The 18,178-nt window shown below is 41.8% G+C and overlaps 2 protein-coding genes across 2 annotated transcripts; both read left to right on the top strand.

Moving 5' to 3' along the window:
• Nucleotides 1–1,264: 1,264 nt before the first annotated feature.
• LOC113154591 (dysbindin-like) lies at nucleotides 1,265–11,570 on the top strand. Its single transcript, XM_026348876.1, has 4 exons — nucleotides 1,265–1,513; nucleotides 10,114–10,266; nucleotides 10,345–10,488; nucleotides 10,579–11,570. The coding sequence occupies exons 1-4, from the start codon at nucleotides 1,468–1,470 to the stop codon at nucleotides 10,845–10,847; spliced, it is 612 nt and encodes a 203-aa protein (XP_026204661.1). The 5' UTR covers nucleotides 1,265–1,467; the 3' UTR covers nucleotides 10,848–11,570.
• Nucleotides 11,571–12,715: 1,145 nt separating this feature from the next.
• Nucleotides 12,716–18,105, top strand: cdh27 (cadherin 27; the record flags this gene model as incomplete). Its single annotated transcript, XM_033325970.1, is given in 14 exon segments — nucleotides 12,716–12,874; nucleotides 13,104–13,250; nucleotides 13,503–13,644; nucleotides 13,757–13,920; nucleotides 15,026–15,157; nucleotides 15,319–15,501; nucleotides 15,702–16,015; nucleotides 16,091–16,233; nucleotides 16,311–16,529; nucleotides 16,631–16,852; nucleotides 16,959–17,083; nucleotides 17,166–17,270; nucleotides 17,357–17,716; nucleotides 17,843–18,105. Coding segments are annotated over 14 exon segments (2,622 nt in total), but the record flags the coding sequence as incomplete, so codon positions are not given.
• Nucleotides 18,106–18,178: the final 73 nt, after the last annotated feature.

The following is an 18,178-nucleotide window of genomic DNA, read 5'->3' as shown; positions in this document are numbered from 1 at the left end:
AGAATGTGCTTCTATTGATAGAAATCACCAATCACTCCCACCACTTCCCAACTGTTACCTTAAAGTCTGTATTTGCAGTTTCAATTTGCAGCTTGGCACAGATGCCAAGTGTGAGTTTCAGTAGTGAATGTTTCAGTGCTTACACAAAATGCTTGTTTACGTGCATATGTGGGCATAAGCAGTTTCGATCTGATGTCTTGTAATGACTTTAGTATTATGGTTTTCAAAAAGTGTAATACATTGAAAGACAATTCATGTTATTGTACAGAAGACAAAATGTTCGGATGATCAGAGTTGTTGTGTATGATCAACAAGTTAGCTCTCTATGTGCTGGTTCTGACAAACAGATTCTTGCAACGACTGACATCAGCATCTTTAGCAACTGAAGTACAACACCCTTCTAAAGCCTATTGCTAATGCAGTCTTGTTTTTTTTTTAAGGCAATGATGTAATGCTTCTCTGTGAAGCCTTTGCATGCAAATACAGTGTAATCAGCAAATCCAGCTTAGAGAACCTGAAACTTACATCTGTTCTCCACTAGATGGTGTCCAGGAAGCACAGATTTTCAGCTACTAGACTGTCACCTGGCAGTTTCTCAACTCTGATAGTCATTCAGTGAAAGGAAACCACATTTCTCACAACATACATGCACTACAAACACTTTTTAAAGCCAGTAGTGATCTTTTTTTTTTCAGTGATCTTTTTTTTTAAACGTTCATTTATTTTCTAATGAGATTGGTATTATAACCAAAAATTATAAGGCAAAGAAAATACACTAAAATCGGCCTATTTTAGTGTATGCCTTACCTATGTAAGGTAAGGCATTTTGTGGGCAACAAAATGTTCTGTATGGAAAAAAACAAACTGAAAACCTTTAAATTATCCCCCAAATCACTACCGAAGAACAGAACAGGCCCAGTGGTTGTGTGTCAAGAGAATAGTAGGATGTGTGGTCTGTATCTGGAATTGTGCCATTTCTTGGCATCACTTGACCCTGAAAGTGAAACAGAAGAGAGACGGTTTAGAGCTCCAACTAAAAAGGGACACAGGGAACCAGAGACAGAAAGGGAGTTGCTGAGGATGAGGGAGGGGGCGTAAGGAGACAAAAATAACAAAGGCATGTGTCTGTCTATCCTTGGTATTTTCCACTCCGTTACATAAAATCCCTCCTTCCCTCTTTTTAATCCCGTCTTGCGCTCCCTCAACCCCTCCCTTCTTCCCGTCATTGGTCAGCTGCTTTCCTCCACGAAGCAACAAACTTGTTCTCATTTCATTCAAGAGGCTCAGTATCCACTGAGGGGAGAGAGGGACGTGGGGAAGGAGAGCAGCATCCGTCACTGTGGGGCTGTTTAAGGAGAGCGAAGGAGCTGGGAGATGATCGCTGGCAACCTCTCTGCTGAACTCTCTCAGGGCTGACTGGCCATCACACACTGATTTACTATCTGTCTCCTCTGATTCCGCAGCAACATGAGCTCTTCTTCAACAACCAACCTGCACAACAAACGCCTGCCCTGTGAGTAATTTACACTTCTTTTCCAGAAACCTATCTTTTAGAAACACAGTTTTTAAATTTAGATCAGAGGAAGAAAATTCTTCTCCATATTTGGCTCTCAGGAGTGCGGCACATGCAGATGAACATTTAAGGCTAAGAAATGGAATGTGTTTACAGTTTTCATAATGTGTGGAAATGTAGTTGAGTTTCCTACTGTTTGCCCACCTCTGCCATTTTAAGTTTCCCCTTTACTGTCACAAATCCTGTCCACTAAGTATGGGAAAAGCACAGGTTAACTTTTCTTATAACTTTCTGCTTTCTTTACCCAAGGTGGGTGGGGACATAATTTAGTTACTGTTTCATCACTATGAGGCATAAGTCCTCTGCATGTGTGTGTGTGTGTGTGTCATATATGATGAGGAAACTGTGACGATAGTCAGTGTTAAATAGCTGCCATTGTGTTGATGTTCCCTGAAGTGACATGTCCAAGTGCAGCGCCAGCTAAAAGCCAGACAGGAATGTTGAGTAACTCCAAGTGAATAGGTCACACTCTCTTTGTACACTCAAACCACCCAGCCCTACCTTACCGTCCATGTACACACACACACACACACACACACACACAGATCTTGGATTAGGGCCACTGCACAGCTCCAGACAAAGATCTCATTTCTAATGGGATTGTGCCTGCAGATCTCATCAGGGTTGACCGACTGCAGCAGGGGCTGCAGCTTGTTCCACAGACACACCAACCCAGATAGGACCTGAAATTGCATTAGTTCCAGTGAGATCAGTGTATGATTTCATGAGGCTAAAAAGGATCTGGGTTTGGACTCCAGAGAAGATGTCTCCCATCTGTTGCTCGGCCCCGGCCTCTGTGCCTCATTACCATTCAGTCATGTTTTGATTATTGTGGGAATGTGCCAGAGAGCGACACATTGTGTGCTGTGGAGTGAAGGACTGACCAGCTGTTGAAAGCATGTTACAGATTTAAATGACAGGCAGGAGGATGGATGCAGAAGAAATTGCTTGTAATCCCCGTACATCTTAGCTCAGCTCCCCTGAGGAGGTGGATGCTGTTTAATGAGCGAATTAGATAACCACAAACCTATAGCATGTTCACTCTGTGTTTGAAGTTAATGACACTCTGAGGTATACACACAGTCTATATCTTTGCTATGGTGCTCTGCTCTAGTCACTGGAGCTTAATATCTGAGCCAGAGTGGCAAATTGAAGAAGGTGTAAACCAGAACATGTGGTTGTTTCTAACTTACATTGTTTACCTCTTTACCTGAACAGGTCATTTTTGTGATCATGTCAGTTTTTTCTGGGAATTCTTCCATTAAGAAGTAACTCTATTTTATATTTCCAAGCTTTCTTTGTTCATTTGAACCTGCAACAACACAGTGACAGATTAAACAGGCTGTAAACTATATAATATAAACTATATAATGTCACTGGACTATTTACACATCCAGCAAATACAGTATATGTAATTTAATAAATTCCTAATTTTACCATATTTGTAACAGTAGCTTTAAATTTTACTATTTTACCACCAGTAAATAAAAGATTGAAGAGTACAGTGCACAGTATTTCCCAGTATGCAGACCAGACTCAGTTGAGAAATGAAAAAGACAACATAACTGGGCAGGCTGGTGGTAGATGGCTCATTTTTTCATCAATTTAAGGATCTTATGTTGTGATTAGTTGGGATCAAGTATGGTGATAGGTGTCAAGATTAAATAAACAGGGTTTCATCAAAGCCACAGACACTGGTTATTAATAAAATGCACATTTCCAGCAGTCCATCACTGCTATTGCAACAGAAGAAGTGTGAAAGCTGTGTTGTGCTGTTTCAGAAGCAACAGGAAACAAGATCATTACTTAACAATGTGACAAAACTTCACACAATGCGAATAAATGGGTTATTCTATTACAAATGATGCATCCTGACATAAGTTAATTATTTTTGCATCTGTGTATTATTATACTAAACAGCCTTGCAAGGGTAGTTGAATATAGTTCCCATCAATTTAACAGAGTAGATTGTGCAGCCCTGGGGACACAGAGCAGCTCCTCTTATTAGATCCTAAATCCAAAACTAATCTGTGTACAGACTATGTTAACACATCCAGGCACTGCTGTCTTTCTGTGTAGGAAGTGATTTATCATGTCTACGTCCTGGCATAGACTTTCACGGAGAGGAGTGTGATCCCCCTGTAGTTGGAACACACCCTCCTGTCTCCCTTCTTGAAATGAGGGGCTACCACCCCAGTCTGCCAAGTCCAGTGGCACTGTCCCTGACAGCCACACGATGCTGTAAAGGCATATCAGTCATTACAGCGCCACAACATCCAGAACCTTAAGGTACTCAGTGTGCACCACCGGGTTCGGGGGTTGCCATCACGACAGGCATCAGACAGGCATCAGACAGGCATCAGGCAGGCATCAGAGACCACAGGATCCGAATAGCCACATCAACAATGGAGCTAGAGTAGTTTGCTCACGAGGAGTGGCCCAAAAATACCTGCAGAAAGGTGCAGAAGTCTCATTGAGAGTTACAGAAATCACTTGATTGGTACCATGTAATTTACTGTATGTCCAGGCCAGCTTCATTAGTTGTTTTTTATTTTCCATAAGTACATTTAAAGTAATTTATTTGTTTTTTGATTTAATTTTTGTTTAATTTTTTATTTGTTATTTGTTTTTTGTTTTTTTTTTTCGGTTCATATGCTTCTTTCATACTGTTTTCTTGTGGTCATGTCTTTCAGCTGAGCTGTGACTCAAACAATTATTAAGAGGCTCTGGCCCCTGATATCTTGGGCTTTTCTGGACTGTCTCCATAAGTCCCATACAGTAAGCCTCCCAATGTATACAGTATAGTGGAGCAGCAGGTATTACGGTGGAGAGCAAAAACAGAGTTATTATTGGATATTCCTCAGCTGTCACAAATGCTACTGCGTGTCTGCTCAATGTAAATGAACAACTGTTTGCCATAACTGTGTCAAAGGTGGCTATATTTGTCATGTTTACAGCTTGTTTATGCCTCCCATGTAAATGTCATCATGTGAGGACTTTAGTGGAGAACTAAAGTTTCATTCTTAGTCTCGCTCTCTCTCATTCAGGCAGGAAGTGAGAGAACCGTTTTACTAACCCTTAGTCAGAGAAATGCACCAGATCAGCTTTCACTAGAAAATCCTTGTTTTGTGTCTGTGATTAGATAATTTAATGACCAGCTATTAGTGTGATTCAATCACTGAATAAAGAGCAATGGAGACATTTTCTGACCTCAGCTAGGTTACTATGTCCTCTGTAATGTTGTTTTCCACCTCCAGATACACTTTACTTGTAACAGGCTGATTCTGTTTGCTTTACTTTATTATAAGGCTGTGTTACAAGGCTACAAGCATTACTGGCTAGTTGAATTGCATGAGTAATTCTCAATCTGACATGACTGTTCCTTAAACGTCATATTAAATAAGATGATTTTATAAGAGTAGAAAAAAACTTGGTCATTGTGTTGATCAGAACTCATGACAGTCTGCTTGTGAGCTTATGGAGGGCAGTGGGACAGGCCACTGACCTACAAACAGTCCCATTGTCGCTCTGGCTGTATTCATGGATGGAGGGAGACAAGGAGAGGGTTAACAGTGATGTCATTGTTGTCCTAATGGTGCTGGACATTGCTTTGTCCCAGCAAAAACAGTCAGATCAACAGCTGCCATAAATAATTCACAATTTGCAACTGGAGCCCAGTAAATGGCTGCTTTTTTGGAGACAAGCTGAGAGGGAGAGAAACCAAAAATAAAACTGTGAGACAGAGCAACTCCACACTCTCCAAACATGTTATTGTCCATTTTACAAGTACAGCCACCTGTCTCTTCCCCCTCCATTCAGTATATTTTCTGTGTTGATGATTGATGCAAACAATGCTTGCTTTTAAAACTGTAGCCACATTACATCAGAAAACTATAAAGCACAAGGAGGCACTTTAATAAGAGCATCACAATGTGCTGAGCAGGACATGTTGAAGCCCCACTGTAAATGTCTTAAACATCATCACCATTTGTGATAGATTAGCGCTGCATTTTATGGCTGCGTCTCTGCCAAATCGTCTACCTGCAGCCAACCGGTTGCCCCTCATGACCACTGAGACAGCATTAATTATAGTAACAGCCTGTGCAAAGTGACTGATCCACTAATGACCAGCTGTATAATGTTAACAGGCTGCTCCTGCTGTTGAGGTCGATGTTGTTGCTTGAAGGTAAATGGAAGAGCCCAGTAAAAAAATACAAGACATCCCTCCTTAACTAATGAGCCTGTGCAGAATTGACCCCTCTCCATGCTCTCCAGCCCACAGCCTTGTGTTGTCTTGCTCTTAGCTAACCTCGCTGTCATCATTCTGTAGATGTTTTTTAAGACATTCCCCTCATTTTTAACATTTTTGCAAGTGTTTCTGTCTTCCCTGACCTTTGCTGCCTGGCTGTGTTTAAAGCTCACTCCCTCCTTGTTGCAGCTGGGAAGCTGTCCATGTGAAACAAAATCTCCCTCCTCCAACAAACCAAAGTGTCTGAGTGGAGAGAGCAGCCGGTTTACTCACTGTGACCTCGGGCCTAACAAGTGGTACCTCAGAGTTTCAGGTCTGTCATGATGATCAAGGGCGAGCAGGGCTGTCTGGTTCTTTTTTTTTATCAATACACAGTCACAGAGTGTGTTTGAGAGAGGGCAAAGAAAAGCTTAACATGTACTGAGATATGGAGTTCAATACAGAAACAGTAACAGTAAGAGAAAAACAAAAACAGAAAAAAGGAAGTGGGAACAAATACATGTATGGTAATTAAATGCATTGCTTGGTAATAAATGTTGTGAAATAAATAAATACATTAATTTCTGTTTTTTATATGTTTAGCAATTATTTACTAATTATGGGTAAATAAGCAATTTATTATCATCTATACTAAGAATGTCAAAGAGCAGCAAGTCATGACATTTATTTTTCACATGTTAACCCACTGTCAGTACAGACCCATACGCTATTCTTGGCAGTCTACTATTTACATCAAATGGAGGATTAGCTGAGGAAGTACTGCATGTGCTACCAACAGAGCAATTTAAACAGGGACAACTCATCCGTTTGTATAAGGAAACTACTTCTCAGAAAAAGCCTCCCTTGCTGAAAGAAGTCTGGCAAACTGATTTATGATCACAGCAGAGCAGGACATGATGGTTTCCAATGGGGGGGTCTGTCTAACTACAGTGTCTTGAGGGCTTTGAGACCACGCTGCTCTGACAACCAAAAACAACTGGATAATCTGGAGAAGTTGTTTTCTCCGCTGTGTTCTGTCCTGACCTTCTCTCGTCTCAGTTTCAAAGGACTGCCACTGAGCTCACATTTTCTTGTTGCACAGTGATGGCCTGTAGGGGACACTGAGCCCTCCCGTCCCTTCATTTTGCCTAGAGATGTGTTGCCTCTGCTGTTTGTGCTGTTGATGCTTCTAAGCCAGCCTTTCAGGGTCCTGTCCTTGGAAATGGGACAGGGCTACTGGGCACATGACATGCAGATGCTAAATAGAAACAGACAGTGGTGTGATTTTTTTGTGTTATTTTACACTGGAAAATGAGCACTGTTCAGGAAAAAATGCAGTCCAACTGACAGTAGACGGTAGAGCACCAAGTGTTCTCTGTGTCATGCTGGTGTACATCTGTTGCCAGATGTCTTTTGAGGAGTCTGTATCATCATGACACAGATTTTATGAAACAAAAAGCAGAAACACTGGCTGCTGTGACTTTTTACAATACACAAAGGCAAACCCATATCTTTTATTTAAATGTCTACAGCAATAACAGTTTTCATCTGCATCTAAATTAGTGCCGTGTAACAAATTAAATGCCGAACATGCTCCCACCAAACATCCAAATCATTCCCTGAAAGTGGCATCATGTCTGAGGAGTGCAGGCCAGTCCCCGGTCCCTTACATCTCTGCTTTTGTCTGGCTCTGAATGGACTCTTTCTCTGTCTGCCCCCTGAGCGGAGGATCTGGGTTTGTCTTTATGTGGGGAGGCAGAGTGGCATGCGGATACGTCCGGCCAGCTCTGTCTGCATCGACTGTATGTTTCAGTCTGTTCCAGTCATTCTGCCATGTCCAGCTGGTCCTCAGCCCTGATCTATGACCTCTCCTTCCTCAAGTCCCACAGCACTCAGAGCAAGGAAAGGGAAAAACAGAAAGAAAATGGCAGAAGCAAAGTTAGAAGGAGACAGAGGGAATGAGAGAAAGAGAGACATACAGGACAGACAGACAAGAACAGGGGGGCAGAGGAGTGGATAGTGAAAAGACCAGAGGGATTAGCAGAGAGACAGAGGGAAAGAAAAAATGATGGAAAGACAGAGAAGACAGAGAAAGAGACGAAAGCATGGGGTTTTGATAGAGAAACAGGACATTCAAAAACCTGAAAGAGAGACAAGTAGAGCGAGACAGTAAAGGGAAAAGAGAGAATTCTGGGTCAAGCTCATGTCTTCAGGTTGTTTACAGCCCCTCTCTGTCCTCTCGCGGTCCTCCGTCTTGAGCGGCCACAGGCCCTCCACACATGAAACTAAAGAATGCGGGTGTGGCGGGGCTTTTAAAAGACAGGACATGTGATGTCTTCAGCATAATTTTCCTCTGATAGAGGTTTTTCCCTTGTGAGTAGTTGGCTAATCAGAGGTCACACTGGGGTCGTCCAGAGACAGAGAAGCCATATCGATCAAAGTAATTCAGGGGAGGGCTGGGTACTGGATAGGAAAGCAAATCAATGTGAAGATATGCATCTGTAGCTAACCTTTAGTGCTCCACAGGCTCCCCCCTGTAAGTAGAAACAATCAATGCTGTGATCAATCGGGGTTTAACTGAGTGAGAAAAACCCCTGGATAAGCACTTAACTAAAACCTGCAGCCTATTTTCTCAGACGCAATTCCGAAATAAATAAGTCGCTTCTCTTTTTAAAAGAAAGAGAAGGCTGGACACTCGTACAAACAAACTGAGTGTTTTGTCCTGTGGCATTAAAGTAGCAGCTCCTATCATCCAAACCCGCGTCAAAGGAGAAGCTCCTGATTGTCACTGACATCTTGCTTTGTCAGTGCTCCTCCCCTGAGATTCTGTACAAGTGTAACAATGAGAGAAGACTCCCAAAGACATCTACACAAAGAAGCAGAAAAAGTATACAGTGGCAAGAAAAACTATGTGAACATTTTGTGGTTTTCTGCAGTAATTTGCCATAAAACATTACCACTATTAACCACTTGATTTTCATGTCAGCACAGTCCACTGCTCTGGGAAATTCCTTGTTGCGTAACCACTGACATCACGTGGTCGACGGGGGACTTGTGGTGGCACCTGCACCTTTGTGTTTTTGCTAAAAAATTTAAATGACATACGTCAAATCATCAGATTGGTCAGAAAGTATATATTTATTGTGTTTATGCAGAATAAACTGTCAGTCCAGTCCTGCCTATCTGATCCCAGAGCCAGCGAGGTCCCTGTACCCAGGAGGCAGGCTGTCAAACAGGGCAGCGCTGCAGTCAGCCATCTTGCTGTCACTACAGACATGTGCCTCGGCACGACTTGAAGAAGCATGTGCTGAAGCAGCGCTCAGAAGAAGCCAACCTGTTGATGCTTTGAGGCCACCAACATTTTTACTCTTATAGTTCTATGAGCTTTTTTTTTTTCTAACAGTCTGAATTATAAAGTTTAGTTTACTGAGCTGGAGCAACCGACTGCTCCAGTGGGAAATTGAAATCTCTTCCTTTCATGATACTGTAAACATCTTTCTATCCTCCATCGCACTGGTGGCGTATTTATAGAGCTGCATTGACTGCTGCTCTCAGCACAGGCTGGGATAATCTTCCTAGTTTAGATGTGTCTAGAAAGCCTCATCCAATTAGTTCAATCCCTGCCCGCAGTTTACAAGAGCTCGTCAAAACTCAGATTGTGAATCTATGGAGTCTAAGTAGTGGATTTGAAATTTACATAGCCACAGAACAATTTTAAGTATAATAACAAGAGTGTGAGCTTTAGAGTTGATATGCAGACTCTGTTACCAAACCAGTCTGGCTTCATTTATGTCGTTTTTTTTTACATGTACAGAAAATGTACGAACTGCAAAGGAGACTGACTTTTTTTTCTCCAAGCTCAATGTAATTGCTGTGACCTTGTCAGTAGCCGTCTTTGTGTTGGATATTTACAACATTTACTGAGACCGGTGTTTCTTCATTCCTCATTCATGTTGCAGTAATACTCTGCTGCTGTTCACCCCCTCCCTTCATTCACTCATTGGACTTAAATGCAGGTCTATTACAACAATGCTGAAAAGGCATGAAAATTAGGTTCCATCCTATCTTCAACTTGATGAACTTGTCCATGTTGCTTGTGGCTCAACGTCTCCCCCTTCTGGCAACAATGGGCGACCCCTTTGTCACTGCAACATACTGTGGATCTCACACTCCAGAATGTGTCACATTATAGCACATCAGATAATCCCACTGACTCAGGGTGGAGGGTCTAGTCCGTGAAATCTCCTTGTGTGCTCTCTGACCTCAAGACTCCAGATGGCTAACTTTGGGGTTCTGTTGTTGTGATTACCAGCTGAGACTGAACGTGGCCAGAGGCTGCCAGATGTAGATGCAGCGCAGCAGCTCAAGCTGAGAGAGAGACAGCGTTTCTTCGAGGAGGTCTTCCAGCATGATGTGGACGTCTACCTGTCGTCCGCACACCTTTGCATCAGAGACTACAAGAGACGTGAGTTGGACGGGTGACACCGCTGTGATTACCTGCACACTCCTATGCAGACCTTCACATCTTTCTCTCTTCTCGTAGCCCCAATTGGCAGTATCTCATCTATGGAGGTGAATGTAGACTTGCTGGATCAGATGGAGCTGATTGACATCTCTGACCAGGAGACTTTGGATGTCTTCTTCAACTCTGCAGGAGAAGAGGGTGGGCTGACGTCCCCGCTGCCAGGTATGAAAACTGGAAGTAGTAGTAGTACATAAATTAAGATATTTAACAGCAAACCTGCAGCTCTAACAGTGTTTTTCATCTGACTCACAGTCCAGGGAAACAACAACAATGAAGAAGTCATCAGTAACGGACTCTTTAGACATGTCCTTGAGGGTCTGGAAGCCAAGTCCCGCATGTCGTCCACATCCTCTCAGTCCTCCTTTGACAGCCAGACCACCAGTGCCAATAGAGGAGACACCCCTGTAGGGGGATCAGATGACGAGGAAACACACACTTGCACAGTTAAGAGGAGAGCTGAGCCTCCAGAGAGAGAGAAGGTGAAAAGTCAGAGTTCATCACGTTCTCCTCCACACAACTAATCTTCACCTTCAGTATAATAGTTGACACCTTGATCGGTGATCAAAGAGCGGACTTTGATATGGGAACCATTGAAAGAAGCCTCTCCGCTATGACTGTCTTCCACTGTCTTTAGGTTGTAGGTGTTCTGTGTACTCTGTGTTAGGTTTGGAGATGGAGGCCATGAACTGAAAACATGGAGATTTCCTATTAATTCTGACCTGATATTTTTTTTAATTCCTGTTTCGGCATGTTTCAAAGATTTATTCACCTCTTTTTGACCTCACACTGCTTGTGATTGATGACTTTTGTACAGCGTTAATATTAACATTTCAGGACAATAAAGCAATAACAGGAATAAAAAGAATTATTAAGTATGACTTGAAGTAAAATGGTAAAACAAGGCGTATGATTCTTAACCATTATTGTTCCTGAAGGTAATACATTGTTCTGCCAGTACATAATCTCTGTTTTTTTAACTTTTAATTTTAAACAAGTCTCCAAAAAGATTTCTTTGTTATAACACAATAAAGCAAAAGAGAAAATGGATCCTTATGTTGCTAAAAATCAGCAAACGTGCTCTTCTATATTTCCTTCACTGCTCCTAGACAGTGATTTAAAAAGGTTGCTTCGGGGGATGCATGAACCTGTAGTTCAGCATAATATAAAACGTTCAAACAAGTCAAGTATGCAGAGTGCTGAGAACACTGTGGGTCAGTGACTGTACGTTAGCGTCTCAATACTACTGTGAGCATGGTTCAGTGCTCCAGAGAAGCTCCTCAGCAAACAGTGACATACTGGATGATTTTGATTTTAAATGTTGGTTTAATAAATGCATGCACAGTTGTGTCTTTCTGGAGTTGTGAGAACAGTGATGTACCTCAGCCCCTAACATTAATTTAAATTCATTTAACCTTACTGTAAACAAAACAAAGTCCTTTGAATAGGTTTAAATTAGTGAGGGAACTAAACTACATGTTCACATGTTTTCCCCAAATCTCCTCACTCTCTTGTTACAAAACTCAAACCAGGTCTCAGACTGTACAGTATAGACGAACAAGTTCACACACATAGTAACCTGGGAGTACGATATGTGGGTGTGTAAAACACAGGGGGCAGGGTCTCATCTTCTTTTTACTGTCAGAAAAGTCAGTTCTCGAACACTCGGAGTTGGATTTACTGAACAGGCATCATGCTCTGCGTCTTCCTTCTGGTAGGTGGCAACACTGACTCCAAATATTTCTATTTCTTTGTACTTCAATATAAAATTTATACTGATACTATTTCTGATTAAATCACTTTTTTTATTTTCTTGAAGAAAAATAGGACATAATGTAAAGTCAACCCCAGTTGTCACTTTCTAGCAATCTGCTGGTCTGGAAGTTCAAGGGCATAATGTGTAGTTGGGGTTTTCATGTAACTCAGTGTCTTCTCACTGTATTTAAATAAGCCAGTGATTCATTGGTGTGTGCATGCATAAGAAATGCAAATGTTCTGTACGGTCAAACACAAGATGCAAATTGTTTTTTTACACTGTTATATTCCTGTTTTTGTAAAAATGCCTGAACAGACTTGGTTCAGAACTGGTTCACTGATGCTGCAACACAATGCCCTTGGAAAAGTTCAATGACAAATTGTAAAGTTTATGTTTACACATAGGTCAATATTTCCCCACCGTGTTGAAATAGTTCAGCAATGTGTCTTATGTGTACACAAAATATGAAAGTACTTGGAATGGCAAAGAATAAGGTGCAAAGAAATCCCACTTTGATAGTGCTGCTGTAGAAACTGTATCATTTTACACTTCAGAGGAACTGGTTCACCAACTCGGCAGCACGATTACTCTTAAAGAAGGGCTAGAGGTTAGTCAATCCTTCTCTGCATACAATAACTTGAAAAGACACTTCAGGTTTTGTTTGTCTTTCAGGTTTACTGTTTGTCAAGTACAACATGCTCAGAGTTGTTGAGTCGCTACAAAAGGTCATGGATAATTGACTCCTTCACAATTGAGGAGGGGTTCTCGGGGCCGTTCCCATATGCGCTGGGCAAGGTGAGAGCACGGCTAAGTAAACAAACTGGTCATTTCATTTTCCCAATTCATTTTCTAAGTCTATATATGGAGTTTCTGAAAGGAGGACAGTGGACAATGTACAGGACATTCGTCTTTGCATGGATCTATTTCATATCTCAAACACCATTATTAAATCATTACGAAAACACATAAATGATCACTGCAGGTCTAAACTGCAAACCTTAAAGTGTCTGATGCTCTGTTGTAGATAAATATTGAGCGGGAGTATCTGGTATACTTTGATATTTATGGCGAAGGAGTGGATAAGGAGCCGAAGGGAGTCATTTCCATTAATCAGGATGGCACTTTGTTTGTCCACAAGCCTGTGGACTACGAGATGAAGACAATGCTAAAGGTTGGACTCAACACACTCACACATAGAAACACAGTATCTGCACTGTTATATCCTAGAGTTAATGACATTGACTTAAGGAGGTTGCACAATAAACCCATGGGAAAGTGCTCCAAGTGATTGCTCTAAACTAAATGCATAACTTAGCAGTGAGTTCTGCTTACGAGCTATTTTAATTCGGATTAACACAGCTGCTTCACAGTAAAAGCTGGGGCTTTAGATGACTAACTCAGAGTCATGTCTTTCACTCCACAGCTGGTTTTTGAGGTGAGAAAGCCAGATTTCCTCATTGACACTAAGTTAGGAGTTGAGATTTATATCCAGGACATCAATGACAACCCACCACGCTTTCACAGGGATCTGTATGAAATCAGCATTGGTGAGGAAAATACACAAGGTAAATAATGTAACAATGAATAGGCCTCTTAGCTGGGACAATGCGTTTTTGTTATTTTTTCTCTTTCAATTAAGCACAGTCCTCGCTTTATTTCTTCAACATTTTCCAACAGGCTCCCTTCTCCTGAGAGTTATGGCCTATGACAGAGACCAGAGAGGGACACCAAACTCCACCTTCCACTATGAAATCAAGCACGTGTCTCCAAATATTGCAGACACTGAATTCTTCATTGACGAGTCTGGAGCAATTTCATTCAAAGGATGTTTGGATCATGAGGCATGTGCAGAATGTTAAATTATATAGATGGACATAGTCAGTATGCTGGTTCCCTTTCTGCTAGGTCTCAGAGGAGAGCATGTAAAGCACGACATGTGGATGGATTATATGTAAGGAATGTCAAACATTACCTAAGTTAGCTGCAGGGTGAGGTTAGGCAGTGTCTATCAGGACAGTGACAGAGTTATTATGATTTTGTCATAATGTCCCTTATACACTGCCACAATAGATTGAATTTGAGACCGTCACCCTTATTTTCAGTAGCGTCCAAAAAAACCCAAACACATTTACCGTTTAGTAACTGCAGCCATTTTTAATGGAGAATTTTCACTGGCTTACTGATATTTGGACAAAGAGATATAATTGTAAGTATAAGCACCATTTTTAATACTTGAATGTAAATCATTTGGTATGGAGCCCATGCACTTCATCCAGTTCTAAATGTCCTCCCTGGAGGTGCTTTGCCAGGCCTTCACTACGGCCACCTTCAGTTGCTGCTTGTCTTTGGGTCTTTCTGCCTTCAGCTATGTTTCAGAAACTGAAAAGCTACTCTGTTGGTTTGAAACCAGGTATCTGACTTGGCCATTGAAGAGTATTCAATTTTTTTTTTGCCTCAAAGCAATGTTGTTATGCAATATGTCAAAGGTCAATATCCATCTGCACTGTGAAGTGGTGCAGTACCAGTTTTGTAGCATTTGGCTGAATGTGAGCAGAGAGTGTAGCCCTATACACCCCACAATTCATCTTTCTACTTCTGTCACATCATCAATAAACAGCCTGTTCCACTGGGTGCCATACATGGTCATGTCATAACACTGCCTCCACCATTTGACACAGGATGTGGTATGATTTGTTCCTTTCCTTCCTTTTTTCTTATCCAGTTGAAGGGATCTGATTCTTGATCTTTGATGTTGTTGAGCTCACCAGTGCTTTTTCTCTCTCTTTTTTTAAAAGAATGTACCTGACGGTTGTTTTGGCCTAAATTCAATAGAGCCCCTAAAAATGGAGATACAATGAGTGAAGGATAGACTTTAATATGACTTAGTAACCAATCCATGTATATAATAAAGTGCAGTACTGATTTTCATGTTGCATTTGTACTAAGGTGGCTGAAATGTTCACATTGCTGGTGGAGGCCAAAGACCACGGTGAAGTGGTTAGCTTGTCCAGTTCTACCACTGTTGCCATTCACGTGCAGGACGGAAATGATCACCTCCCAACCTTTACCGGACAAACGGTAAGCAAGGCATACCGCTTGTTAGCATGTTCGTTTCATTACATCCCCAGACAACAAGAAACACTCCAGTTCAGAGTTGTATACCGACTTCACATTTCTAATACTATTTACAGACTGTTTCATTTTTTCCCAATCATCTGAACCTTACATTCACACATCAGGGTACAGGTAAAGTCAAGGAAGGTGAAATCGGGTCCTCTCCCCTGCGGCTGCATGTGGCAGATGAAGACACCCCAAAGAGCCCTGCATGGAGAGCTAGATACACCATACAGGGTGACAAGGGAGGGCACTTTGAGATTAAAACAGACCCAGACACCAATGACGGCATCCTCACAGTAGTAAAAGTAGGTGCTGTTTAAATGCATACTTTACATTTCACGGCTACCCACCTCTACTGTAACATGTAATCATGACACGCCTGTTTGTTATTACACATCTGCTCCAATTTAACATGATCATTTTTAGATTCTGTTACCACAGCCTGATGTTTTATGAATTACACACAACAAATCAACAATTTAACATCATCACCTTTTGATTTCAGCCTTTAGACTTTGAGGAGGGAGCACAGAGGGAACTGTCTATCTCAGTGGAAAATGAGGTGCCCTATTTCTCTTGTAAAGTGAAGGAGAGGACATCCTCAGGTCTCTGGACTGTTGACACCAGTACAAGTGATGATTCTCATACAGGTCAGGGTCCCTCTGTAAAAATCATCGTTGAGGTGGAGGATGTCAATGACCCTCCAGTGTTCGCCGTGACTGTCAAAGAGGCTGTGTTGAAGGAGAACTCACCCATTGGAACCTGGGTGGAGAAAGTGACAGCAGTCGATCCAGACTCCAGTCATGCAAGAGATTTTTTGTAAGTGGGACATTTATTTTGACATGTTTGAAAGCTACTCTGAGGCCTTCTAAACAAATTGCATTTGTCCCTTAGGTACAAGGTTGCACATGATCCATCTGGATGGGTGACAGTGGATCCTAACACAGGCGATATCACTACAGTCAAATCACCAGACAGAGAATCTCCTCATGTTGTTAACGGTGTCTATAGCATTTTGCTTTACGCAGTGGACAAAGGTAAAATTTAAAGGCTTGCTGGTATCATGGATGAACACTATTAGAAAGGATTTTATTTGACTGTTTATCTTTGACAGGTGAGCCACCATTAACAGGCACCTCAACACTCCAAATCCATGTGACTGACCTGAATGACAACCTGCCACAGATGACAACTGATTACTTGGATGTATGCATGTCCAGCAGCGTCACCAACATCACCGCCTTTGACCTAGATGAAAATCCCTTCGGAGGGCCATTCAAATTTGAACTTCTGGGGGATGTAAAAGGAAAATGGAAACTGAATCCCTCCTATGGTAGAGAAACCCATGCTATGTAGTAAAACATAATTACCAGAAAACAAAAATATATATTAGACAAAAAACAATGAAGACATTTTGGTGACTACTCCTCATAGGTTACACAGCTGGTCTGGTGAAGCAGCCTGGAGTGTATGCTGGCCCATACACAATCAACGTGAAGATCTCCGATTTGCAAGGAGAGTTTGGCGTTTATAACCTCAGTGTGACCGTGTGCAACTGCTCTGTGACACCCACCTGCCGAACCCAGAGAAAAACTGCCACAAAAGCAGCCTCTGGTGCTATAGGCATAGTGTTTGCCTCACTGCTTTTACTGCTGTGTAAGAAACAGGCTCACTGCCTTTTTTTTTTTTTTTTAGTGACACTGTACACTGTGGTATTGTGACAATTCTGGTAACTCACAAGTTGTTTCTGCCTCACTGACAGTCCTACTGTTGACATCAGTTGTCATCTCTCGAAACAAAAAAGAGTTCATCATTGGGCAGATTAGTGAGGCCTCTGGAGAAACCCTTCTCGCATCAAACATAGAGACACCGGGAACAGACTGCAAGGTCACTGCTCACAAACAAACACTTTCCACTTTCCACATTTTTAACTATGCAAGCATCAGTAATTATTTTTTTCCCCCCAAAGATGCCAGACTGTTTTCTTAAACCACCTGCAGCGTCTTCTGAAAAGTACCAAGACTCATCTAAGTGGCAAACTCTCAATGCAGTGCGGCAAACATTTCCAACAAAGGTGAGTTCTGATCATATGAATAAACTTGTATAATAAATATGTATTAAATGTAATAGGATCTTTAAATCGACTATTGCTTCTGTCAGTATCAACAGGATATGAAGAACACTGCCTATGAAAACTATGGAGATTATAGAAGAGACGTTTTCTATGGGTTCAATGACAATTGGAACCAGGAAAATATGCTCTCACTAGAGGTCAGTGATCCGTCTTTGCTCTTCTGTTTCACTTTTCTCCAGTCCTGGAAAGAAGAGTTCTCCAGTGGTCAATGGCTACCACCACACAGTAACAGTTGTTCACTCCTTACCTTGAGGCAGTGGTTGAACAAATCTTTATGTAAGCTTTTGTGATGTGTACAGCAGGAGGACATGAGTACAATGAATTATCTCTACAAGAGAGAAGCAAGCCACGTGACGGATGCAACTGTCCTAGCCCTGCTTCACTGGGTTGGTAGAACACACAGTATAATACTGTGACTTATGTCCAACTGTGAATTCATGTATGAGCCCACAGCATTAAAACAAGCAGCGTATAAAGTTTGACTTAAGATTATTTCCCCTCCCCCTCTGCAGAGGCTCTCCTCTCTACAGGAGACAGAGGATGATCTGGACTATCAGCCTCACCCCTACGCAGAGGAGGGGAACTTCGACGACCACTTTGAGCTGGAGAACATCACCATTCCTGATGAGGACGAGTCATTCCAGAAAGTGCTGAGAGACTTGGGCTCCAAGTTCAACCAACTGGCTTTGATTTGCAAGCCCGTAGATGGAGAAAATTAGGCGTATCTTATTTTATAGCCATTACTACGGTAATGGCTATAAACCTATACAAGTTTTGTTATGTGAGCAGGGAGGTAAAGGAAACTATTCAGGGCATTTACATGTAACTGAAAGATTTTTGGGAGTAGT

This window comes from Anabas testudineus, chromosome 5, assembly GCF_900324465.2.
Source record: "Anabas testudineus chromosome 5, fAnaTes1.2, whole genome shotgun sequence".
Lineage (NCBI taxonomy): Eukaryota > Metazoa > Chordata > Actinopteri > Anabantiformes > Anabantidae > Anabas > Anabas testudineus.
The sequence above is the reverse complement of the archived record's forward strand: the minus strand, read 5'-3'. Positions and strand labels throughout refer to the sequence as shown.